Source organism: Lissotriton helveticus, chromosome 4_1 (genome assembly GCF_964261635.1).
Source record: "Lissotriton helveticus chromosome 4_1, aLisHel1.1, whole genome shotgun sequence".
Taxonomy (NCBI): domain Eukaryota; kingdom Metazoa; phylum Chordata; class Amphibia; order Caudata; family Salamandridae; genus Lissotriton; species Lissotriton helveticus.
Window position 1 is genome coordinate 1027818480 of NC_136063.1, and position 16597 is coordinate 1027835076.

A 16597-nucleotide genomic window follows, 5' to 3' on the forward strand; every position below is an offset into this window, starting at 1 on the left:
ATTATTGATGTTAGATTTGTATTGATTCATTTTGTTTATGGTATGCTTGAATTCAAGTAAAAAGTAAGTGAGTGAAAAGTACTAATGGAGTCGGACTGGGAGAAAAAAATAGGTCTGATCACCAAAATAAAATTGACCCCATTAGCGAAGCAGACAGCTAAAAAAAAGTGGTATTATCTGGGAAATCAGCAGTAAAAACCCACCTACCTGTTCCTAAATCCTCCCCACAGCAGCTAAAAGACCGCTCCACACACTGATCTGTCTGATCATCCCATCGGGCAGTGCCTGATTGCTCTATAGGACAGTGCAACCCTGAGTGATAACCCTCCTACTTATCAGTGAGATGTATAGATCTGTATTTTGCCTATAGCACTCAATTCCCATTCCATTTTCTCATTACCACGTGCACAGATATCTCTCACACTGGAAGCCCATGCACACCCTTCAAATTAAAAAAGATTATGTTCACCTGTTAAGTACTCACTGCAATATTGTATAAAAGCAACAGGTTTTAGCAGCCATGGGACTCGGATACGGAGACACTATTGAGTATTAAGCCTTGACAATCCTTGACAATTAATCCAGAACTTTGGCAACATAAGGGCCGTGCTCTGACCAGCTCCTCAGAGGAGGGTCGTGGAGGATTTGGATGCACTTCTGTATGTCAGCAGGATGACACTGCAGGCTGCTGCTAGCTCCTTAATGCATTCTTTTTGTTCACATTCCTAATACTCATCTGTGCTAATGCTTTACTTATTATTCCCATAGTGTCCTATTCCTGTCTATGTTCTAGTTTCAGGTGTAATAAATATTTGTAACTATATTACTGTACGCGTTACTTTTCAGAAAGCAATGTTTGAGACTACATAAAGAGGTAGACATGCAAGAGTCTCTGGGAGGTCTGGAACCATATTCATTCTGATCCGCTTTCTTGTAACTTAGCCCAAGATGGGCCAGTGAGACCCCTGTCAGTTTTTATCACTCTGTCGGTTTACAGGCTGTCTACAAAACACCGAAGCCTTAGGGACAGCTGCTCAGGGGTCAATAATTTCTTTGGTTGACATTACTCTCCCTCCTTACATTTTCTTCAAGTCTTGGCATCTTTCCTTATGTCACCACCCTTGATAGGGATTAACATTAATATGGGGTCCCTTTAGCCTTGGGGTGCATTTGTAGAATAGGCTTTTCCTTTTGGTGTACCATTTCTCAGGGAGACTTGCTATCTACTGTGTTTATTCTGATGGGCTGACACGAGCCAAACTTACACCCATCTAGAGCCACTGTTATCAATTTCCTGGGTGCAAACATTGAAAGCTTAAATATACCTACTGCACTTGCACAGAAAGCACTAGAGTGAGACCTGTTCTGCCCTAGTGTGCATGTAGCCGTGTAAAGTGCCATTCAGTAGAAGAGAGGCCCAATTCTCCCAATTAGGTAGCCCCCCCCATTATTACCCACATGCTTCAAAACCTAACGCTACACCCCAATGCAGGTTGTAGCCTATTACCTAGGACCAGTGTAACTGCAAGCAGGAATCTACAGGTCACATGATTCCACATGGACTGAAAAGCATAATATCCAGCTGCCCCAGAAATATGATGGTCCACCGATTACTCTGGGATCCTATACACCTATAAGGATGAAACATTGACCTACACCTTCAGCTGTTCCAACTCAGCAGCTGCTTTCACTGCTGCATAGGGTTGGTGGGCTGTCACAGAATCACCAATGATATCACATCACACCCCCCAGGTCACCCTGAGCCTAGAGTTGTAACATCAAATATGTATCCCACAGGGGTCCTAAATTATCAGTAACACAGTGCCTTCCCAAACCCTGTTAGAGACAGGAAATCCAGAGTATTCAGCTCCATTTGGTTTCAGCAGATTCCTGTCATAGCAATAAACCGGTAAAGGAAAGTTGAGGTAACTCCTAATTAAGATACATCCTCATCTCGCGCTAGATATTGTTTCGAGAATCTACCTCGTTTATGGAATACTGAGGATGATATAAAATTATTAAAAGACGTATGAAAGATTTTCTTAGGCTTCTGCGATTTTAGAGGATATTTCCTATGGCAATACCAATGGACTTAATTATTATCATTCAGCAATGGCAAAGTAGCATACCTGTCTTTGCATGCTTAAAATGTATATTGTGTCCAAGGGAATCATTACCCATGGGCTACTTTTTTGTACATTTGTCCTTGGTATAAAGGAATAGAAGCAGCGGCTCATTTCATCCAATGTGATGGGCCACCATAATGAAATACGTTCATTCGTACCTTTCACTATGCAGGTCACTACATATTACTTGGGATCTCAGTAATGTTGAAGAGTTTTCACGCAACTGCCACATTTTGGTCATTTGTATAGCCACTGATCAAGGAGCATAATATCTGGTTTATAAAATAACGTACAGATCTTTATTACAGGGGCATCTGATGCATCCATATAGAGGAATGATAACTATTAATGACTTTGATGATGTTCTTTGTGATATCATCTATGACTCTTGTGTGAGATCATGAGCTTTGATGTGAGAACGTTCTGGTTGCATTGCTATTTCTGACTTTTGCACGCTGTGCATTAGTATTCTTTGATCTAGGTTCGTAGGAAACCCTGATTTGCATATTATTAGTGCAATGATTATTTCTTTTGTCTCTCATCTCTCTCATTTCACACTTGTCATTGAAATTTAATGTATTAAAATGAGCTGTGTTTCTTATTGTGAATTTACCTGTAATAACAGAATAATGAAGAATTTATAATTCCTGTGTACTTGTGTATTGACCATTCATATTTGAAATATTAGATAAATGTAACTTCATAAGTAATCAGAGTTTGTCATTATTAATGAATATCTAGACATGTGTATATTGTGATTTGCTTTTGCTGGACAGGCTTTTCCTTCATTATAGGTCCTCATGAGGGAAATAGCAACCGCCTCTTATTATTGAGTCCTTATTAGCTCTACCTAAGATCTATCGGAGGACCTGATATATGTAAGTGGTTATAGACTTTCTATGGGCCCGAACTTCTTGGTTTAGAAAAAGTTCCTGATTATAATAAATTAGGGATAAAGTGAAGAATTATAAAATGTATGCTTTTTCCGCTGCATCAGAGGTGGTGAATGTGCTCTTGGCATAGGGTCTAACCTTGAGTTAAGCCTTTCTCTCATCACCCCCACCCTAGAAATCACTAGGCATGACTCGACACGTAACACTCATGGATCAATGCCTTCAACTATGTCCACTGGTCTCTTGGTGCAGAATTTGGACTTCCAGCAGTTCTTGCAAGTGAGTTCCCTCCCCTAGAAGTCTTATGACTATGTTCTTTGGCCACGCCAGTGAGGTCTGGATGCTGCCCTTACATTGAAACCTAATTTTCACCCACTTCAGCTCACTGTACTTGTCCTATGACTACATCCAGTTTATTTTGGCCATGGTACATCGCTTTTGGCTAGACACTGCACTGTCTACACCATCTATAGTACCAGCTTCATTGATGTCATCTATGGTACTAATGGAAGGTGTCATCTCCGATGTCATGTGAGGCTATCAGAAGTGCCCTGGCTAAAGTTAAGGTTACTTTACTCAACATCTTTGGCTAATGTCAGTCCCTCTTAGGTTTTGCACTATAACCATAACCTAAATATAGATTTGTAGGTGAATTTCTATGATTTTCCTAAAGCTAACATTATTTCTTCTTCTGAAGAATGAACCATAACTTTTATTTAACAAAGTCCTTTTAAATCTTTAACTATTTTTTTCTCTCCAATGGATGTATATATAATTAATCATAGTCAAATTACTAAAGCAAGGATGACAAAATATGTATGGTTTGTTGAAATGAAGAGTTATACCTTCTATAGAAAATCATTTATTTTAATTCTTTTTGAAGGCAGACCACATGTACTCATTTGACACCGTTTATAAAAGACCCATCATCTATGATGCCAAACTACATCGAGATGACAGAGAACATGCAAAACATAAAGGCCTGGATATCCATGGACAGGTAAAATAATCCAAAAACTATTTTCTTTCATGGAAATGTTTGCTTTGTTCCTTATGCTCCATAGGGCCTTAATTTATTAATAGCTTACTCTATGATTGCACATCACCGGCAGTTAATGGTAAATTGTAACAGCTGACTATATTTAGCACATGTAGCAAAAGCTCTTTAATGTATACTTAAAAAAAACATTACAGGACATCTGCATTCAGGGTTTGGTGAAGATCAATTACAGAATGGCAACTATTGCCGTCTTAGTGACTGTCAATCATACTTTGTATGCATCTGTGCACCATAGTCTTCAATCGAACTGAATAATAGTTTACGAAATAAGAGGTGATACTGCTGAAACATGAAGGTTGCCTCTTACTGCGTATAACCTGCCTGTAGCACATCTTTTGCATGATAAACAGCTGGCAGATCTACTTGCCTAAGATCCTCTTCCATTGATATTGTTCGGAAATATGTTTTCTCCTCTTGTCTCTGACTTCTCTTGATCAATGCTATTTTCTGGCTTTGTGTCAGACTCCCATAGCTCCCTACTCACAATCGTAAGCATCGCTGCCATCTTTTGAGTTTGCCAAAATGTGTCATTTTCATTCTTTAAGTGTTTTATGTGTGATACATCAGTCCCATACCTGTGACATTTTGAATGGCACTCTATAGCAAGTACAACAGAGCAATTATGTTAATATAATGAAATCGGTAATTGCACCTCCGTAGAACAGCATGGCTCGAAACTGCCTTAAAACAGCCACAACACTCCTGTAGTGCTTATGCAACATTTACAACCTATCTAATATGACAGGAGAACTGGAATCTACTCTCCCTAGCTACATGTTCTTCCCCCTCTGTACCCCTGGAACCTATGCACAAAAAAACAGTGAATGCACTCACCTGTGCAAAGTGAACACACAAAGCAGCAGTCAGTGGCTGCCTGCAATCGCCACCCTCACTTGCAGATATGGACCATTCTCAACTTTATCTTTCCACCCTCTCCTGGCACTTTCTCTTTTCCAGTCTCTTGTCCTCCCTCTGTTACCTATCTTTCTTGTCAACTTCTCCATCTCCTCTCTTTCCCCTTCTCGACCATCTCTCTCAATCAATCAATCACGTGTTTGTTAAGCAATTGTACTCACCCGTGAGGGTCTCAAAGTGCTGGGGGAGGGGGGTTTTGCAGGTTCCAGGTCATCAAGGAGAGGGTCTGTCGAAGAGCCAGGTTTTGAGGTTTCTTGTGAAGATGGAGAGAGATGTTGTCTGTCTGAGGTGGAGAGGGTGGGCGTTCCAGGCTCTAACCGGGAGGAAGGTGAAGGAGCGGCCACCTGATCTGGTCTTTCGGGTGCGGGGGACCACGGCGTAGGAGAGCTGGGCTGATTGGGGTGCGTGGAAATGGAGTTGGCTGTTCAGGTATGCTGGTCCGGTGTCATGGAGGGCCTTGTGAGCGTGGGTGAACATCTTGAAGGTGACTCTAGCTTCGATGGGGAGCCAGTGGAATGTGCACAGATGCTGGGAGATGTAGCAGTGTCTCTGTTCTTCTTGAACTTTTTTTTCTCACTCTTCTAACTTTCATCTCCTCCTTGCATCTTAATACTGCTCCCATAGTCTTTTCTCACCTTTTTGGCTCCTCCTTCAAGAGTCCAAACCATTCTGACCAGATGATTTAAGGGCTTCCATGTTTGCTTAGAAAAGGAGGTGGTTGAGTTACTTGTTAAAGTTGTGAATTAATTTTGGAAAAAGGGGGTGGTGATAGACAGAGTTTCTGAATGATGCAGAATACTCTTACCAAGTCAAGAGATCATGGTTTTAATCCATCACCTGTTTTTTAGCTCATTGCACCATCCCAGCTCAGAACCTGGCTATATGCAAATTAGTCTGTTCCTGTCCCAGTGCATGATGGGAACAGGGCAAACCAAACTACCAAGCCAATTCTTATACTGGGAAGGAGACAAGCTTCCGGTTGTGAATTAGCCATAGATGTAATAAAATCACAGTACACACTCAACCAATCAATTAAAATATGCGTAAAAAGATATGCCCACAACAAAATCAATACAAAGAAGAGCGTGTGTGTCGCTGTTGTTAAACTTGACACACGATGATTAAATTGCTTGTTAGAATCTGAGAACAGAGGAAGATTCACAACGACACAGTTAATATAGCGTGCGCATCGCTGTGAAAGAGTGATGCGCTTTGACTGCTGAATTTAAATAATGCACTTCAAAGTGAGCACGTCACTGTTGAAACTGAATGTACTATGACACAGTTAATATAGCGTGCGCATCGCTGTGAAAGAGTGATGCGTTTTGACTGCTGAATTTAAATAATGCACTTCAAAGTGGGGGCATCGCTGTTAACACTGCATGTAACACATCAAAGCGTGTGCATCGCTGTTAAAACTGTGTGCGCGTATTAAAAGTCTTCAAAAACCAAGAATAATAAGCGTGCACGTCGCTGAAAGCAAAACACCCTGTCAATCCTGAGCCCAAAGAAATACAATGTATCTAAGTAGACGCTATCAAATCAGCGTATGCAGAAATGGGCTTAAGGGATTGGTTCTTTAAATAACCAATCAAGTCAGTCACCTGCGGGGGAAATGGCTTAACGCTTGTAGCCAATCACATATCGTTTCACGCCATGAAGGAGAGGATAAGCTAATGGAGGATTTATAGCTAGGTTTCCACGTACCTTTTCCGGGTCTAACCTTTTCCAGGAAGTCAACTGGAGCACTCGGGAAGTAACTGCCGAAATCAGCCGGATAAATGGAAGTGGTAGAATGACGAAGAATGTGAAAATTGTACAATCCTCTGCGCAGGTATGGGTGGAGTCTCCCCGATCGTCGCCAAATGTTGAAAGGAATAGATGTCCAAGACAATCCAGTAATGTCGTAAGATTAGTTTATTAATACAAACTCCACCCAGCACGAAGGAGCGTCCTTCCAGTGGCAAGTCTAACGGTGATTGTCGGTCCTCGCTTGAACTTCCACTGAACGGACCTACCAAGTGTGCGTGAGCCACATTTCAAACAATAACAATGCATGGTACATAACACGCGCATGTCGCGTCAACAATAAAGAATATGAAAGCATCGCGCGGAACCCGCGCGATGCACACTTACCACCACATCCTTGTAACTTCTCATTTACCAGAGGTGCATGCGGAGTGTTAATGAAGGCGCTGTACATGCAAACCTTAGAAGCCCACCCAAAATAATTCCACATGTATTTTCATATCCTGTATTTTCCTTGGTAGTCAGATTTGAAATATGTTGCAGATTACATTTGGAAAGGCTTTGAAACTTATTTTTTCAGACGTCTTTTGCGCTGAGTTTTTGAATGTTCTAGTCTTGCTGTTTTGTCTAGAGACTTCCACCTGTCATCGATTGCAATGCATGTGCTGTGGCGTTTACGAAAGGCCATGTGCCGTCTTGCAGTGTAGCCAGACTGCATAGATGATAAAATCCAATTCGGGTATTTGTGGAAGAGACGCGTGGCCTGGCTACACCAGCATCATTTTGGTGAGCAGAGAGTATCATGGCTCTGAATTATAAAGTTTATGCACACCCCACCAAATGGATTGTATAGGTATGCGTTTTCAGCTTGCACCTGAAGGGAAGTGTAAAGAAAGGATGGAAAAGTGTTAACAAGCGAAAGAACGGAAAACAGAAAGTAAAGCAGTTCTTGATTTGAGCCGGTGGTTGCAGGTGGGGTCCACCGGCACTCATTTATCTTTGGCACTTTCATCCCGAGCAAGAGAGATAAGCACAAGATGGGAAGAGAAATACCGAAAAACAGTGGCAAAGGCTGAAGGCAGGGATGAAAACGACCTGCAAGAGTTGGGATAAAGGAGCAGGGAGCCTCTGGTGGTGGACTAAAGAGGCAACAGTTGGAATCAAGTCTATGCATCCTTCCTATGGGCACCCCGGCCTTGACTAGCGTCGCCTGCAGGCTTCTTTACAAAACTTTGGGTCCCAGTAGTTATTTATTTTTACAAAAGAATCATTGAAAACGCTATAGATAGATGCCTTATTTTCTGAGCAGTTATGAAAATAGTATTGCCACCTACGTAAGATTTCAAAATGCCATCCCTCTCCAGAACATTACTCTGTATGTATTCAAAATGTAAACAATGGAGATCAGAGTGCATGGGGGCGAGCTCCCGAATAGTTCTAGCCCTACGCTTGTTTCTGGATCTGCCAGTGAATCAATAACCTTGGTTTAAGTATTCATGACATCTGTGGTGAGTGCAGGAAATATAAAACAAGCATTGGAAATGCAATAGGTCTCGCATTAGAAAAGTTGGAGTTATTGGTCTTGTAAATGACATATTTTATTTATTTGTTGGTTTTTAAAATTGCTAAATTGATGGCTTTGTCATTTACAATGCCAATAGTTATAACTTTCGCGAATGTGACACCTATAGCATTTGGAATGCAACATGTTTTGTATTTACGTGTCGTTAGGCCACATCTCTAGAGAGCAGGAGAGTGCAGCAGGGGAGAGAAGCACAGCAATGCAATAGGTCTCGCATTAGGAAAGTTTGAGCTATTGGTATTGTAAAGGACACATTTTTTATTTATGTGCTTGTTTTGAAAATAGCGAATTAATTAATAGCTTTGTTATTTACAATGCCAATAGTTTTATCTTTCGCAAATGTGACACCTATTGTAACACAATATGTGTTGTGAGGGTGAGTGAGGAGGGTGAGGGGTTGAGGGTGAGGGGTTGAGGGTGAGTGAGGGTGAGGGGTTGAGGGTGAGTGAGGGTGAGGGTGAGTGAGGGTGAGGGGTTGAGGGTGAGTGAGTGTGAGGGTGAGGGGTTGAGGGTGAGTGAGGGTGAGTGAGGGTGAGGGTGAGTGAGGGTGAGGGTGAGTGAGGGTGAGGGGTTGAGGGTGGGTGAGGGTGAGGGTGAGTGAGGGTGAGGGGTTGAGGGTGAGTGAGGGTGAGGGGTTGAGGGTGAGTGAGGGTGAGGGTGAGTGAGGGTGAGGCTGAGGGGTTGAGGGTGAGTGAGAGTGAGGGTGAGTGAGGGGTTGAGGGTGAGTGAGGGGGAGGGTGAGGGGTTGAGGGTGAGTGAGGGTGAGAGTGGGTGAGGGTGAGTGAGGGTGAGGGTGAGTGAGGGTGAGTGAGGGTGAGTGAGGTTGAGGGTGGGTGAGGGTGAGGGTGAGTGAGGGTGAGTGAGGGTGAGTGAGGGTGAGGGGTTGAGGGTGAGTGAGGGTGAGGGTGAGTGAGGGTGAGGGTGAGTGAGGGTGAGGGGTTGAGGGTGAGTGAGGGTGAGGGGTTGAGGGTGAGTGAGGGTGAGGTTGAGGGTGAGTGAGGGTGAGGGGTTGAGGGTGGGTGAGGGTGAGGGTGAGTGAGGGTGGGTGAGGGTGAGGGTGAGTGAGGGTGAGGGGTTGAGGGTGAGGGGTTGAGGGTGAGTGAGGGTGAGGGTGAGTGAGGGTGAGGGTGAGGGGTGGTGAGGGTGAGTGAGGGTGAGGGGTTGAGGGTGAGTGAGGGTGAGGGGTTGAGGGTGAGGGGTGAGGGTGAGTGAGGGTGAGTGAGGGTGAGGGCGAGTGAGGGCGAGTGAGGGTGAGTGAGGGTGAGGGTGAGTGATGGTGAGTGAGGGTGAGGGTGAGTGAGGGGTTGAGGGTGAGTGAGGGGTTGAGGGTGAGTGAGGGTGAGGGTGAGTGAGGGTGAGGGGTTGAGGGTGAGTGAGGGTGAGGGTGAGTTAGGGTGAGAGGGTGAGTTAGGGTGAGGGGTTGAGGGTGGGTGAGGGTGAGTGAGGGTGAGTGAGGGTGAGGGTGAGTGAGGGTGAGGGTGAGGGGTTGAGGGTGAGTGAGGATGAGTGAGAGTGAGGGTGAGTGAGGGGTTGAGGGTGAGGGGTTGAGGGTGAGGGGTTGAGGGTGAGTGAGGGTGAGGGGTTGAGGGTGAGTGAGGGTGAGTGAGGGTGAGGGTGAGTGAGGGTGAGGGTGAGTGAGGGTGAGGGGTTTGAGGGTGAGTGAGGGTGAGGGTGAGTGAGGGTGAGGGGTTGAGGGTGAGGGGTTGAGGGTGAGTGAGGGTGAGGGTGAGGGGTTGAGGGTGAGTGAGGGTGAGGGGTTGAGGGTGAGTGAGGGTGAGGGGTTGAGGGTGAGTGAGGGTGAGAGTGAGGGTGAGTGAGGGTGAGGATGAGGGGTTGAGGGTGAGTGAGGGTGAGGGTGAGTGAGGGTGAGGGGGTGAGGGGTTGAGGGTGAGTGAGGGTGAGGGGTTGAGGGTGAGTGAGGGTGAGGGTGAGGGTGAGGGTGAGTGAGGGTGAGGGGTTGAGGTTGAGGGTGAGTGAGGGTGAGGGTGAGGGGTTGAGGGTGAGTGAGGGTGAGGGGTTGAGGGTGAGTGAGGGTGAGGGGTTGAGGGTGAGGGTGGGTGAGGGGTTGAGGGTGAGTGAGGGTGAGGGTCAGTGAGGGTGAGGGTGAGGGGTTGAGGGTGAGTGAGGGTGAGTGAGAGTGAGGGTGAGTGAGGGGTTGAGGGTGAGGAGTTGAGGGTGAGTGAGGGTGAGGGTGAGGGGTTGAGGGTGAGTGAGGGGTTGAGGGTGAGTGAGGGTGAGGGTGAGGGTGAGTGAGGGTGAGGGTGAGGGTGAGTGAGGGTGAGGGGTTGAGGGTGAGCGAGGGTGAGGGTGAGCGAGGGTGAGGGTGAGTGAGGGTGAGTGAGGGTGAGTGAGGGTGAGTGAGGGTGAGTGAGGGTGAGTGAGGGTGAGGGTGAGTGAGGGTGAGTGAGGGTGAGGGTGAGTGAGGGTGAGGGGTTGAGGGTGAGTGAGGGTGAGGGGTTGAGGGTGAGTGAGGGTGAGGGGTAGAGGGTGAGTGAGGGTGAGGGGTTGAGGGTGAGTGAGGGTGAGGGTGAGTGAGGGTGAGGGTGAGGGGTTGAGGGTGAGTGAGGGTGGGTGAGGGGTTGAGGGTGGGTGAGGGGTTGAGGGTGAGTGAGGGTGAGGGTGAGTGAAGGTGAGGGAGGGTGAGGGGTTGAGGGTGAGTGAGGGTGAGTGAGAGTGAGGGTGAGTGAGGGGTTGAGGGGTAGAGGGTGAGTGAGGGTGAGGGTGAGGGGTAGAGGGAGGGTGAGGGGTTGAGGTGAGTGAGGGTGAGGGTGAGGGGTTGAGGGTGAGTGAGGGTGAGGGGTTGAGGGTGGGTGAGGGTGAGGGGTTGAGGGTGAGTGAGGGTGAGGGGTTGAGGGTGAGTGAGGGTGAGGGTGAGTGAGGGTGAGGGTGAGTGAGGGTGAGTGAGGGTGAGTGAGGGTGAGGGTGAGTGAGGGTGAGGGTGAGGGTGAGTGAGGGTGAGGGTGAGGGGTTGAGGGTGAGTGAGGGTGAGGGGTTGAGGGTGAGTGAGGGTGAGGGTGAGGGGTTGAGGGTGAGGGTGAGTGAGGGTGAGGGTGAGGGGTTGAGGGTGGGTGAGGGTGAGTGAGGGTGAGGGTGAGGGGTTGAGGGTGAGTGAGGGTGAGTGAGGGGTTGAGCGTGAGGGGTTGAGGGTGAGTGAGGGTGAGGGTGAGGGGTTGAGGGTGAGTGAGGGTGAGGGGTTGAGGGTGAGTGAGGGTGAGGGGTTGGGGGTGAGTGAGGGTGAGGGTGAGTGAGGGTGAGGGTGAGTGAGGGTGAGCGAGGGTGAGGGTGAGTGAGGGTGAGGGTGAGTGAGGGTGAGTGAGGGTGAGGGTGAGTGAGGGTGAGTGAGGGTGAGTGAGGGTGAGGGGTTGAGGGTGAGTGAGGGTGAGGGTGAGTGAGGGTGAGGGGTTGAGGGTGAGGGGTTGAGGGTGAGTGAGGGTGAGGGTGAGTGAGGGTGAGGGTGAGTGAGGGTGAGTGAGGGTGAGGGTGTGTGAGGGTGAGGGTGAGTGAGGGTGAGTGAGGGTGAGGGGTTGAGGGTGAGTGAGGGTGAGGGGTTGAGGGTGAGGGGTTGAGGGTGAGGGGTCGAGGGTGAGGGGTCGAGGGTGAGTGAGGGTGAGGGTGAGGGGTAGAGGGTGAGTGAGGGTGAGGGTGAGGGGTTGAGGGTGAGTGAGGGTGAGGGGTTGAGGGTGAGTGAGGGTGAGGGGTTGAGGGTGAGTGAGGGTGAGGGGTTGAGGGTGAGTGGTTGAGGGTGAGTGAGGGTGAGGGGTTGAGGGTGAGTGAGGGTGAGGGTGAGTGAGGGTGAGGGTGAGTGAGGGTGAGGGTGAGTGAGGGTGAGTGAGGGTGAGTGAGGGTGAGGGTGAGTGAGGGTGAGGGGTTGAGGGTGAGTGAGGGTGAGGGGTTGAGGGTGAGTGAGGGTGAGTGAGGGTGAGGGTGAGGGGTTGAGGGTGAGTGAGGGTGAGGGTGGGTGAGTGAGGGTGAGGGTGAGGGGTTGAGGGTGAGTGAGGGTGAGTGAGGGGTTGATGGTGAGGGGTTGAGGGTGGGTGAGGGTGAGGGGTTGAGGGTGAGTGAGGGTGAGAGGTTGAGGGTGAGTGAGGGTGAGTGAGGGTGAGTGAGGTTGAGGGGTTGGGGGTGAGTGAGGGTGAGGGTGAGTGAGGGTGAGTGAGGGTGAGGGTGAGTGAGGGTGAGGGTGAGTGAGGGTGAGGGTGAGTGAGGGTGAGGGTGAGGGTGAGTGAGGGTGAGTGAGGGTGAGGGTGAGTGAGGGTGAGTGAGGGTGAGGGTGAGTGATGGTGAGTGAGGGTGAGTGAGGGTGAGGGGTTGAGGGTGAGTGAGGGTGAGGGGTTGAGGGTGAGTGAGGGTGAGGGTGAGTGAGGGTGAGGGGTTGAGGGTGAGGGGTTGAGGGTGAGTGAGGGTGAGGATGAGGGTACATGCTTTTCACTTTCTTCAAAGGTTGTCCGTGCATCAAGGGTAGTTGACTGAACTTTAAGTATAATAATTGTACGTACTCTTCGGTGGCATTGAGCTCACACCCTCGAATGGTCTTCGGTAGTATTGTTTCCTGTAGAATTCTATTTCCTGCTTATAAAGCGCATGTCTCGGTCAGTATCAGCAAAGTGGTATGTGCATGTGAAAGTCGGAGAGTTGGAGGCGGTTAAGGAAATGCAGAACATTCTGCAAAAGTAATGGGAAACCATTTTTATCTTGAAACAGTTTTTAACCGACAGTCTTTTATTCCTAATCATAGATGAGTGGGAGTAATACAGGGACTGGAGCAGCAGCGCCTCAGTTTGGATTGGTGTGGCAGGCAGGAGAAAGTCAGGAGAGGGAGGAGAGGGAGGAGGGGGGAACTGCTTGCGAAATGAAATTAAAAGCGGCCGGCCGGGAAATGCTCTCGGTAGCATTCGTTTGAAGTGTGAAGCAGGGGGCGGGAGCAGCCTTTGATGTGCGGATAATTAGGGGAGGAGCAGCCAGGAGATCCAAGCTGGGGAACAGATGGCTGGCGATTTGGTGCTGTGCACGCGCATTTTAGGTCAATGCGCTTGCGCATTGACCTAAAAGCCACGGGCACAGCACCAAATCGCCACAGTTAGGTAAGCTTTGTTTAAAGCCCTATAGTCTCGCTTCTCTCAATGCGCATGCGCATTGATAGGTCACGAGACCTAAAAAACAGCACCCACATTTTCAGTAAATATGGGTGTGACATTTCTATGTTCCGTTTTAAATGTATGTTAATTCAAACAAATGGTCTGTAAAGTTTATTCATATTAGGGTGTAGCCTGCACAGCAATGCTGTTAGACCAGACGTCCCAGGATTGAGCTCCAGACCGGCACTGTTCATTAAGGGATCTAAAATCCCCATCCCGCCGAGTTAGGGGCCCCCACCTCGATTTATCGCACGACCTGAAGTGCCGTGGTAAGTCCAGACGGGGATGGCGGCCCTGTGATGCCCCTGCTGAGTCGGGGTTACCCTGGGCTTTAAGTGGGATGAAAAAATTGGGGGGGTCTCTCAAAGGGGCGTGGCCATTGTAATTAAGGGACTGGCTTAAAACACCTACGCGGAAGATCTGTGCTTAGCATAGTGTGCCGCTGGACTGGTATTTTGCTGCATCTGTCATTGCACCCAGATATTTAATACAAAGAGCAGCATTACACCTACAGCAAGGCAAAAAGTATTGGCTTTGTCAACGGTTGTTAGTTGCATAAGCAACAACCATGATTTAGTTGAATATAATATGACAATCATTCAGTTCTGAAAGGATGTGACTGTGAAAGAACTTTCATGAGTCTCTTCGAAGATAGTGAAGGATGGTACTGCTGCAAAGTTAAGATTTTTTTTATGACAAAAATGGAGAACCCGATAGGGACCGTGCCAGCACCTCCTTTTTAGAACTGCCGGTGGTCAGCACCGGCCCGACCGGGACCACTTAAAGCCCTGGGGTTACCCTCTGACCTGCAGCTCCCGGGAGCGGGGTTTGGGCAATATGGCGGCCACGACAAAAGCATTGGTCGGAGTAGGGCAGGTGCCCTCACTGGCCTAAATCCTTCCTTAGTTGGCTGGCGCCTGAGCCCCGTGGGCATGCAGCCACAGTAGAATACCAGGACCGAGAAATTGTGGCTGACTCACCCTGAGCATGGAGTTGGAAGACAGAGTGTGGAGGCCCGGCCCCGAGCCAGTAGCAGTGAGCCGTACACACACCGCAGATGTAAGAGATAGAGTAGCTCACAGCTCTGTTAAGACACTAGGGGGGTTTGTCTTCATGATATTGCCCAATAGAAGCTTGCAGACCCCATATGTCTATGCCGAAATCTACCAAATAGGGGGACGCGCACCCTGGGAGTATTACAGCAACGACCCATTTGAACAAGTGGGCTAGGGCGAGTGGAAGGCTCCATGGTCTCTATTGTACGTGGCCTCGGAGAACATAGGGACTTGGGTGGGGGAGCACCACCCATTAGGATGGCAGAGCAGTGACTGGAGCTGGTGATGCACCGTTGGGCCACGACAGAGTCACGGTGATTAAGCCCAAGACATTGAACCCGCCCGCTAGGAAACCTAACCAATGAACACACCAGCACAGAGCACTATTCCTTAGGGCAAGAGGCCGGGCTGCAAAGCCCACACAAGATTTTGTACTATATAAGAGCCCTCCACAACATTGCTGGCGCAACTGTATGAGATGCGGGAACTCCCAATAGTTGACCTCTAAAGGCAACAGAGGTAAGAATACACGCTCTGAGTATGAAGATCGAGTGGTTTAAGTGGAACATAAGGGGATTTAGCACGCCATGGGACTGTCATTGGGTTCGTACATATTTGGAGCACCGGAAAGTGCAAATTACCTTCCTACAGGAGATGCACTTACTGCAACCAGAAACAGAGAAGTTGAGAAGGAAGTGGATGCAACAATTGTTCGCATTTTCAAGGGGTGCACTGGATTTTTCCAGTGTCCTGAACACTCATATAGTCCCGGGAGGTCGATATGTACCATTGCTGAGGATACTGGAAGGTGTGCTAATACGCTCAAAATGTGAACCAGATACAGTACCTAGATGAATTGCACCCATTCCAGTTCCTTGTGTGGGATACATATTGCAATTCAATTTTCAATTTATAGAGTATTTATTTCGATTATAGAATCAAAAAAGACAATCCAACAATAAAATGAATCATTAAAACATTAGAATAAATAGTTAAAACATGCACAAGTTGCCCTAAAACAAGTATTAAACCACAAGTCAAGACTCACTATTTAAAACCATGATTAGTACACAAAAGATATATAAGGTTAAAACACTCAGCATCTATGACTTTATACATTTGAAAAAGGGTAAAAAGCAATTCACACTGCCCCACATCTGAATTCAGTATGGAAAGACATATCTTTAGGCCATATGTTTATTTGCCCGAAGCCTCCTTGCCCACTCAAGAAATTTAGCTTTGGCGATAACAATGGCCTCCTGGGGGCTTGTCTTTAGGATCCTGAAGAACTGGACCTTTTAATGCCCCAGTGGCGCAGGGTACGCCTGAAATCATCGAGTTCACCTGTCCAGGTATACAGAGACACGGAACACTCTATTTGTGAAAAAGAGTAAATATTTATTTGGCTGCAGCCATGAACAGTGGTCCCAGAAGTAAAATATAGTAAGTTCTCGGGAGACTGCTGCTTCAATCCGCAGCGTACAATCTTTTATAGCAATAGACACACCCACACCCAAACAAATCTGAACCGGTCAACAGTGACTTTCTTGTTTGCCAGAGTGCGGCGTGATCGTCGCGTGCTCTAGTTTTTACTAGTGCACCATCTCTTGCAACATAGTTAAACATCAACATGTCTAGTGACTTATACCACCCGCCACAAGGACAGACGGGCCTAACCACAAACATGAGCACAATGCGGGGCTGGGATCTTACACAATCCCCTTTATGTAAAGGATTGATCCTCTTTGAGCAGAGCTAACAAGGAATGGTTTGCTTTTTAGCGAGCGTTGCATTTGTTCAGGGACAGGGAGTGCTGAGCGTTGAGCATGTGAGTTGAAAAGCCAGGCCTGGGTAATGGCAATACAAAATGGAGTCTGAATACAAAATGGACGCGGTACTTGGACATTTCATGTTTCCTCAATTATCGGGGCTACACTGGCAACCCTTGTACCGAGGACAAGACATATAGGTTTAAGCCATTTCCTTCTCGGGACACTGGAGGCTGAACAAGCAAATAGCATATGAGAAATAGTTTCAGGGCCTGCCTATCACAACGGGCATAAGTCCGTTGTTGGCCTAAGC

At 47.7% G+C, this 16597-nt stretch overlaps 1 protein-coding gene and 1 long non-coding RNA gene across 2 annotated transcripts in view; one reads left to right on the plus strand and one right to left on the minus strand.

Annotated features, from left to right (window-relative positions):
• LOC144827419 (uncharacterized) overlaps positions 1–6840 on the minus strand; it is a 105796-nt gene extending 98956 nt beyond the window's left edge. The window contains exon 1 of the long non-coding RNA XR_013610177.1: positions 6702–6840. This is a non-coding gene — a long non-coding RNA (uncharacterized LOC144827419). The remainder of the gene's footprint in view (positions 1–6701) is intronic.
• CFAP90 (cilia and flagella associated protein 90) overlaps positions 1–16597 on the plus strand; it is a 194782-nt gene that overhangs the window by 124935 nt on the left and 53250 nt on the right. The window contains exon 2 of the mRNA XM_078685738.1: positions 3903–4019. Coding sequence (XP_078541864.1) covers positions 3903–4019 — 117 coding nt within the window. The remainder of the gene's footprint in view (positions 1–3902; positions 4020–16597) is intronic.